The sequence below is a fragment of the Camelina sativa genome, chromosome 19 (assembly GCF_000633955.1).
Source record: "Camelina sativa cultivar DH55 chromosome 19, Cs, whole genome shotgun sequence".
NCBI classification, from domain to species: Eukaryota; Viridiplantae; Streptophyta; class Magnoliopsida; order Brassicales; family Brassicaceae; genus Camelina; species Camelina sativa.
Window position 1 is genome coordinate 20,375,220 of NC_025703.1, and position 8,127 is coordinate 20,383,346.

The window sequence follows — 8,127 nt, forward strand, 5'->3', positions numbered from 1 at the left end:
GTTTCTATTAAAATGTACATGGAAGCGTATATGCGAAGGAGAAAGGCAGAAAGCTTAATGGTACGTACAAGGGAAAATAAAACATTTGGAATAATATGGAACATTAAAGAGTCTTAGCTTGTGAGCTCTGCTATTAGATCGGATAAGACAAAATTGTTGGTGCGGGATTTAGCACACCCAAAATACCGGTCTAAACCAGAAAGATAATTCAATTACTTAACCGGGAATCCGGTTAAGATCCAATTGAATGTTTACTTGAGGCCTATCCGGAAGAAGGAGGCCCAGCCCCAAAGGTGAAGAGTCGACTTCCCAATTCGCCTGGTAGCCGACTTGAAGAGAAGAAGCAAATTTCCTTACTTTAGTTTGAGTTACAAGGAAAGCTAATATATTCTGTAATCGAGAAGAAGAGTATAAATAAGGGGAGACTTCTTCATTGTAATCCATCCGAAAATTAATACAAAAACCCTAAATTCATCTTTGTTCTTGAGCAAACCCTACCTTGTTCATCAAGAGATTAAATCTCTCTTTTAATTTCTAGTTTTAATCTGATTCTTTGAGAGAAAGCTTTGTTGAATTTGTTTCCCATCTAAACAAATTCATTGTGTGAAACTCAGTTTTTACAAAAATGAAAGTAGATACGCAATGATAGTGACTGTGTTATTGATAATGATACACCGATAAAGAAAGGAAATAGTAGGGATAGAGGCAGCAGTTTTAGGTGAGTTTGCATGTATAATAATTTCTAAAATATAGTCATACGCATTAGCATTTCTATATGTCAATGTGTGTAACACTAATTCTGATGTAATATCTGAACAGTTATAATATAATCATTAAAACATTATTCGGGTATGCTAATTTTCCTCCTAAAGCTAAAGGTTACAATCATCTGCTAAGGTTCAAAGTTAGTAAATATATACCAATATATTTATTTAATTAATGGATTTGGTATTGTTTATAAATTCAAATTGCTCTATATAGAAAATACATACAAATTTATTCTGATAATTCTGTTATATTCTTCATCTAAAAAATATCCAGATAAAATATATTCCCAACTTAAACCCACTATTTCTTTTTGCATTTATTCAATATATGTATAAGTGTATTTACAATTTTTTAAAATCTATTGAAATATATAGAATTGTATTTCATAATATATATATATATATAAATACGTGTAGCGCGGAAAATCTCCTAGTATATATAAATGTATATCGATTGGCAGACTAAGTAACACAAAACACAGTTACTAATTAGCTTTCGAAGTTCCAATTTTTATAAAGTTATACACAATAGCTTGCCCTCTTTCTTTCTCTCTCTCCCCCTTAGCTTAAACCGAAGACTATAGCTGCATGTGACGGAGTCATATCAAGATAATATTTTTGTTTATTTTGCTGGAGGCGAATTATACACAAGCATGCATGAAAACGAAAAAATGACTTAATGTTCACTTCGTGGGTTAATATGAGCAAATATTTGATCTATAATTTATTTTAGATACAGTTCAATACTCAAATAACATATGATAATGGTTTTTTTTCAATATTAAAAGCTCAATTTGTATCATCAAGGACCATATTTATGCTGACAATATGGACATCGAACTCTGCATATGTTAAAGAGAAAGAAAGGGTTGAACCAAGTTGCCAAGATAAATTTTATGGACATGAAATCCCTTAAATTACTTAAAGCATCTGCTGCCTAATTAAGAAATTTTATGGACATGAAATCCCTTAAATTACTTAAAACCCTTGCTTCATGGAATCATGGGTGCATATGTAAATGTTAATAATTAAGAAATTTAACTAATTTAGCACCTACTAAAAACCAAAGAGATTATTTATTTCACGTCAAGTGTGTTTATCTCCACATATATAAACATTTTTTCATCCTATTAGTTTATTTGAATTAATCTTTTTGTTGATAATAAAAAAGGCGACAGTTGCCTATTTTTTTAGTTTATGTGTTTTCATCATAATTATTAATACAATAAGTTAATTTCCCTAACATGTGGTCATTTTTATCAATTTAAATTGTTTTTTAGTTACTAATAGTCTTGTGTTCGAGAAACAGTGAATAGAGTGATGGGTTTTGATTTTAGTCTAAATCCATCAGATGGCCTATAAATGAAGAAGTCGATTACCAAATTGTGAAGGTTATAGATTTTACCAAAATTTAAAGGTTTAGGACAGTTAAAAGACTTTTATTCTTTTAATCTCTTTTTATTTCCACACAAGAAAACAAAATGATTACAATATTGGGATAAGTTTGTTTCGGTAACATTTGGCATTATCAATCGTTGTTCCACAAACTATTATTTGTCGTGTACATAAATAAATACATATGAGTAACTAATTACTAAACTAGATAAAATTAAATTGAAACGTGGGCTAGCCACCTAGTTTTATATAAGAAAAGTTAATATGAACTAAAAGTTGTGATGTGAGTTTTAGTTTGAACCAACTGCCAAAAAAAAAGTGATCACAAAATGTACAGAATATAGCATGTTTGGTAAACTACCTAACTTAAGGAACTGGTATTCCAAAAATTTAAAAGTGAATTATTTTTTGGGAGAATTTCAAAAATATCTCTTTTGTAATACCATTTTTCAAAAATAGTCTCTATTTCAAACTTTACCAAAAAACCATTAAAAATTTGTGTGTAACCCTATAAATATATACACAAATTACATTTATATGTGTGTAATTTTTTTTAAATCTTTTATAAATACAGTATAAATACCTTTTAAAAACTGTTTAAAAATCTTTTAAAAACCTTGTAAACCTTTTTAAAACCTTGTAAAAACCTTTTTAAATGTTTTATAACTTCATATATATTTGGATCGAGTCTAAAGGTAGTAGTTATTATCTAAAAGTACCTTGTGAACCATATAAAACTTTATAATTTTTCATAGGTGTATTTTTGAAAATGGATAGATGAAAAGGGTATTTTTGAAAAAAGGTACACCAAAAGGGGTATTTCTCAAAAATTCTCTTGTTTTTTTCTAAATAGCCTTTAATCATAATATATTTATGTTTTGGATTTTTGGAAACTTGCCAAGACAAGGTCGTCTTACTCCAAAAAATAATTAATCATAGGACCAACACAAATAATAGTGTTTCCGATGACATGCATACTTTATACAAAATTGTTCAAAACTCTATATCTTTTGAGATAAAGAGTGTGAAACAGTTGACTGATAAAATCAAATGGTTAAAGAACAAGTATGTAGGAAAGAGGAGAATAAATCATTTACCCGAGTCAATGATCCGACATGTTCCAAACTTGCTAAGATGATTTGGGAATCTGACTCTTTGAAGACGGATTGGTTAGAGAAATCATTCATCCCTGGTGTCATTGCAAATATGGCCCTCACTATTGATCTCACTATTGATGAGGAATTAGTGAAAAAACATTAGAGAGTTTTGCCTTCAAAGAAGAGGAAGAAAATTTAAGAGAATTGGAGATCATTGTTTTTTTATTTTGGTTTTGTATGTTGGAACCTTATGGCTTATCTAGTATTTTTTTGTGGTTGTATTGGCTAATTAGGCCTTCAATGGCATCTGATTCATTCACAATTATATATATATATATATATATAAAATAGATTTCCTGAAAATTAGGAAAACCATATTTTGAAGAATTTTGGTAATTTCTTCATAAAATCCAGAAAATACGTTTTCTAGATTTTTCAAAGTTAAAAACTATACATAAAATAAAAAACTAATAATGTTACCATTCAAGATTTTGCTAAACCTAAAATCCACACCAAAAATCAAAGGTGTTGAATGACAACACATTTTTTGAATTGTTTTTAGTTTTTAATTCTGCAAAATTCAATTTTTAAGCCATTCAGAATTATAACAAAAATATATTTCCTAAAAAAAAAGGAAAAACAGATTTTGGAGGATTTTGACGATTCCTTCATAAAATCCAAAAACCACATTTTACGGGTTTTTCAACGTGACTTTTTTATTTCCATTTTTCTTATAAAAATTAATAATTATATATAAAGAACCAAAATCTAATCAAATTACTATTTTGCAAAAACTAAAATCTACACTAAACATCAAAAGTTACCAAAATCTAAAACTCATTTAAAAATCAACAACCATTCAAGGCCTTAGTATCAAATGCATTTGTTTTTGTTTTCTGTTTGGGCTGATATTAGTAACAACAACCAATGAATTTCATAACCGTGTAATCCAAAATCTTTGGTGTTCTAGTAACCCTCTGTTTAACTAGCCGTGTCGTTAGTTTTATGTTTGCCATCTCTTTTATGTCTCTCTATCTGCCAAAAAGAGAGAATATTGTGTCATGTTCTTCACTCTATGTTGTCAGATGATAACCATCCGTATTAAAATTTTGGTGCATATACTTATCAGATTGAATGTAACAAAATTACTCAATTTCCCTAGACTCTGAATGACACCAATCATAACCGTATGATACACTGATGCAAAAGGGATAATGGAAGCCACTGTGTGGCCAAGAGAAGGCTACCAAACAGGCTTAGTGTATCAAATAATGTATTTCTCAAAAGTCATCATATCTCAGTAGTAGCAGTGAAAACATCCATGGAAAAAGTATCATTGATGATGCAATGAGAAACAAAAGATATCACATGGTTTCAAATGAAAGTATCAACGAACACATTTGAACATTTGTTAATCTAAAAAGTGACAGATAGAGGTTCATAATGCCGAGAGAGGATGTCCCCACGTTCATTGCTCAGCCTGCACCAAGGTCTTAATGGTGAATTGATGATCCCAGCTGGAGGATCATGCTTGCAGTTGGTATTCTTCCTTCCGTTTTCGTAGGATTTGCGCTGTGTGTGATCCCTGAGTCGCCGAGGTGGCTGGTCATGAAAGGCCGAGTGGACAGTGCACGAGAGGGGCTCATGAAAACAAACTAGCGAGATGACGAAGCAGAAGAGCGTCGCGCAGAGATACAACTGGCGGCTGCACATACAGAAGGCAGCGAGGAAGAGAGACCGGTGTGGCGTGAGCTTCTTCTAAGCCCATCTCCTATAGTACGGAAAATGCTGATCGTTGGGTTTTTGATCCAATGTTTCCAGCAGATCACAGGTATCGACGCCACCGTCTACTATACGCCAGAGATCCTGAGAGAAGCAGGGATACAAGGCGAGACAAAACTGCTCGCTGCAACTGTGGCTGTTGGCCGGAAACCACTGCTTTATGTGAGCAGAATTGGAATGACTCTGTGTCTCTTTTTTCTAAGCTTCACGCTCACATTCCTCGGCCAAGGAAGGAACTCTTGTTTTGTTCACTAATGCACGAGAACATGTTTCCTGTTATCTTGTTCACTAGGAAGGTAATTTCCACTTGGAAACCGATTCTTGATTATATACTTGAAGTGTTCCCTTGGCATCCTCTGCCTCGTCTGGCTTCAGCTGAACATTTATAAAAACGTGCATAATACCAGCAAGCGCCCACGTGCTGCACTACCTTTTGCCATACCATTCAAACATAAGTGAATGAGCTTGCATCCTTTAGCCATTGATCTTCCTTCTATAAGCCATTTAGAAATTAAAGGAGGAGGGAGTCATCAACAGCTTTATCATTTTAAAGAAATGCACTTACACTTACAATTGAATCTGAAGACAGAGTTTCTTTGCCAACGTATTTGTATGTTGATGAACAAAAGCAATATTCCCCACAGATTACTAAGCGAATCACGTTTGTTTTCGAAGAACCGATCCGCCATTGTCGTCTCGCCTCCCTCTTTCGTTAAAAGCTCAGAATCGAAATTTTTTTTTTTTGATCTTTTCTAGAAGATGGGTATGAGACATCGTTTAGATCGGTTAGATCAAAACGACATTGTTTGAGACGATCGGTTCGGTGAGTTGGTTACACGTTTTGGTCAACGTGTCCTTTTTTCTTTCTTTGAAGAAAATAATAATTATAATGCGAGTCAGATCTACGCCTAACGTCAAAAGCGGCATCGTTTAGTCTCCGTAAGGCTCTTGTCTACTCTGCGAGATCGATCAAAAGAGTCCCCCAAGACGAGAGAGGATCTGAAAAGCTCCTTTTAACCATGGCGACTTTTGACGACGGAGATTTCCCACCTCAAACCCATTCTCCGTCCGAGCACGATGACTTTGGCTACGATAGTTTCTCGGAAGCTCAGCCACCTCCCCCCCCGACCCAACATCAACATCCCTCCGGTGGATTCTCCTCTTCTTTTAATGGTGGTGATGGATCTGACAATCCTGCTTCCCCTAACGGCTACGGATTTGGTGCTTCCTCACCTAGCCACGAGTTTTCCTCTCCGTTCGAGTCTGAAGCTAACGGTAACGGCGGCGACGCGATCTTCTCTTCCGATGGTCCGGTTCTTCCAGATCCGAATGAGATGAGGGAGGAGGGTTTTCAACGCCGTGAGTGGCGCCGGTTAGTCTTCTGATTCATTCTCCCTCTTATTTGCAAATTACACGTCTAGATTACGCCTAGATATAGATCCTTAGTGTCTTCTTAGGTAGATAATTTATTATTGGTTTCGATATCCAAAAATTTTCAAGAATCTATTACGAAACAGTATTGTCATTGTTTCCTCTCATTTGGGAGAGACTAGCTACTGATCATTTGAAGTAGCTAAGTGAATATTTGAAGTAGATCACGGTTGGTTTGTTCGATCGGAGTTTAATTGCAATCCCTCTCTGTGATCTGATTTGGACAAAGAAAAGAACCTACGATCTTCATCTGTGATGTCTCACTTCTGTATCAGATTAGACTTGAACTACCTTGGTTTTTTCTTTGTTCATCATATACGAAAGAATCTCTCTATGACCTGAACTGGAATCAATTTAGGATAGAATCCGAATAGTATGCGTTGTGTCTATCATCTTCTTCTTCTTCTTCTTCTTCTGTAATGTGTCAATTTTGATATCAGATAGAATGGAACCACCATGCTTTTTGTTTCACCTGTGTGAAAAGAATCTCTGTCATCTGATTTCGAATAAGAAACAACCCGAATAGTATATGCTTTCATCTTCTTCAGTGGTGTGTCAATTCTGTATCAGATTGGACTGGAATGTGGAACCACCATGCTTTTCTTCTTGTTCAACATAGTATATGAAACTGATATTTTGGCACGCATTTGTTGCAGTCTAAACGCCATTCACCTTGAGGAGAAGGAAAGGAAAGAGAAGGAGATGCGGAACCAGATCATAACTGAAGCAGAAGATTTCAAGAAAGCCTTCTACGAGAAAAGAGACAAGACTATTGAGACCAACAAGACTGATAACCGCGAAAAGGAAAAAGTAAGCAGTGATAAGAGAATATTCCCAGTTCCCAGTTGCAGCCATTTTAGACTCTTTAGGTGTATTGATTTTTGTCTCTCTTGCAGCTATACTGGGCTAACCAAGAGAAGTTCCACGAAGATGTTGACAAGCATTACTGGAAAGCTATTGCAGAGCTAATCCCGCGTGAGGTTCCCAACATCGAGAAGAAGAGAGGGAAAAAGGATCCGGACAAGAAACCATCAGTGAATGTTATCCAAGGTCCTAAACCTGGGAAGCCAACTGATCTAGGGAGAATGAGGCAGATATTCTTGAAGCTCAAGACTAATCCCCCACCCCACATGATGCCACCTCCTCCTCCAGCCAAAGATGCCAAAGATGGCAAAGATGCAAAAGATGCCAAAGATGGGAAGGATGCAAAAGGAGGAAAAGACGCCAAGAACCTAAAAGATGGGAAACCTGCGGATCCAAAGGCCACAGAGGAAAAACCTGCTTCACCTGCCAAAGACGCAAGTGTTGAAATAGCTAAACCTGAGGTTGCTGCCTCAGGAGAGGGAGAAAAACATGTGGCTGAGGCTGAGGCTGAGGGAGCCAAGGCAGAGTGAAAAAGGGTCTTTAGTATTACTGTTGTGGGGAGTATTTGATATTGAAGTCACAATAGCTGCGGGCGAAATAAGAAGGGGTAAGTCATGCGCACATAGACGCTCTAGTGGGGGCTATCTGTGGGCACAATTTCCTCTTTCTGGAGAGAGAATTTTAGTCCTTTTGTGTTGGTTATTATTTTTTATTTACCATTATATTTGTTCTGCAAAATTTGGTTTTTTGTCTTGGATGATGTTCACTTTAAAATTATTTTGGTTCCACGT

The 8,127-nt window shown here is 35.3% G+C and overlaps 1 protein-coding gene and 1 long non-coding RNA gene across 2 annotated transcripts; one reads left to right on the plus strand and one right to left on the minus strand.

Moving 5' to 3' along the window:
• LOC109131027 lies at nucleotides 4,578-5,864 on the minus strand. The gene is made up of 2 exons (XR_002036761.1): nucleotides 5,613-5,864; nucleotides 4,578-5,534 (listed from the first exon to the last, which is right to left on the minus strand). It is a non-coding gene; the product is annotated as an uncharacterized LOC109131027 (long non-coding RNA).
• LOC104766749 (clathrin light chain 1) lies at nucleotides 5,949-8,113 on the plus strand. Its single transcript, XM_010490691.1, has 3 exons — nucleotides 5,949-6,413; nucleotides 7,129-7,282; nucleotides 7,369-8,113. Exons 1-3 carry the CDS (start codon nucleotides 6,061-6,063, stop codon nucleotides 7,864-7,866), a joined length of 1,005 nt encoding a protein of 334 aa, XP_010488993.1. The 5' UTR covers nucleotides 5,949-6,060; the 3' UTR covers nucleotides 7,867-8,113.

Bases quoted from the DNA above. Each gene is read 5' to 3' on its own strand.
- LOC104766749 (XM_010490691.1), top strand. From the start codon at position 6,061: ATGGCGACTTTTGACGACGGAGATTTCCCACCTCAAACCCATTCTCCG. The intron at 6,414-7,128 runs GTTAGTCTTCTG...CATTTGTTGCAG, and splicing joins CAACGCCGTGAGTGGCGCCG to TCTAAACGCCATTCACCTTG. The intron at 7,283-7,368 runs GTAAGCAGTGAT...TCTCTCTTGCAG, and splicing joins ATAACCGCGAAAAGGAAAAA to CTATACTGGGCTAACCAAGA.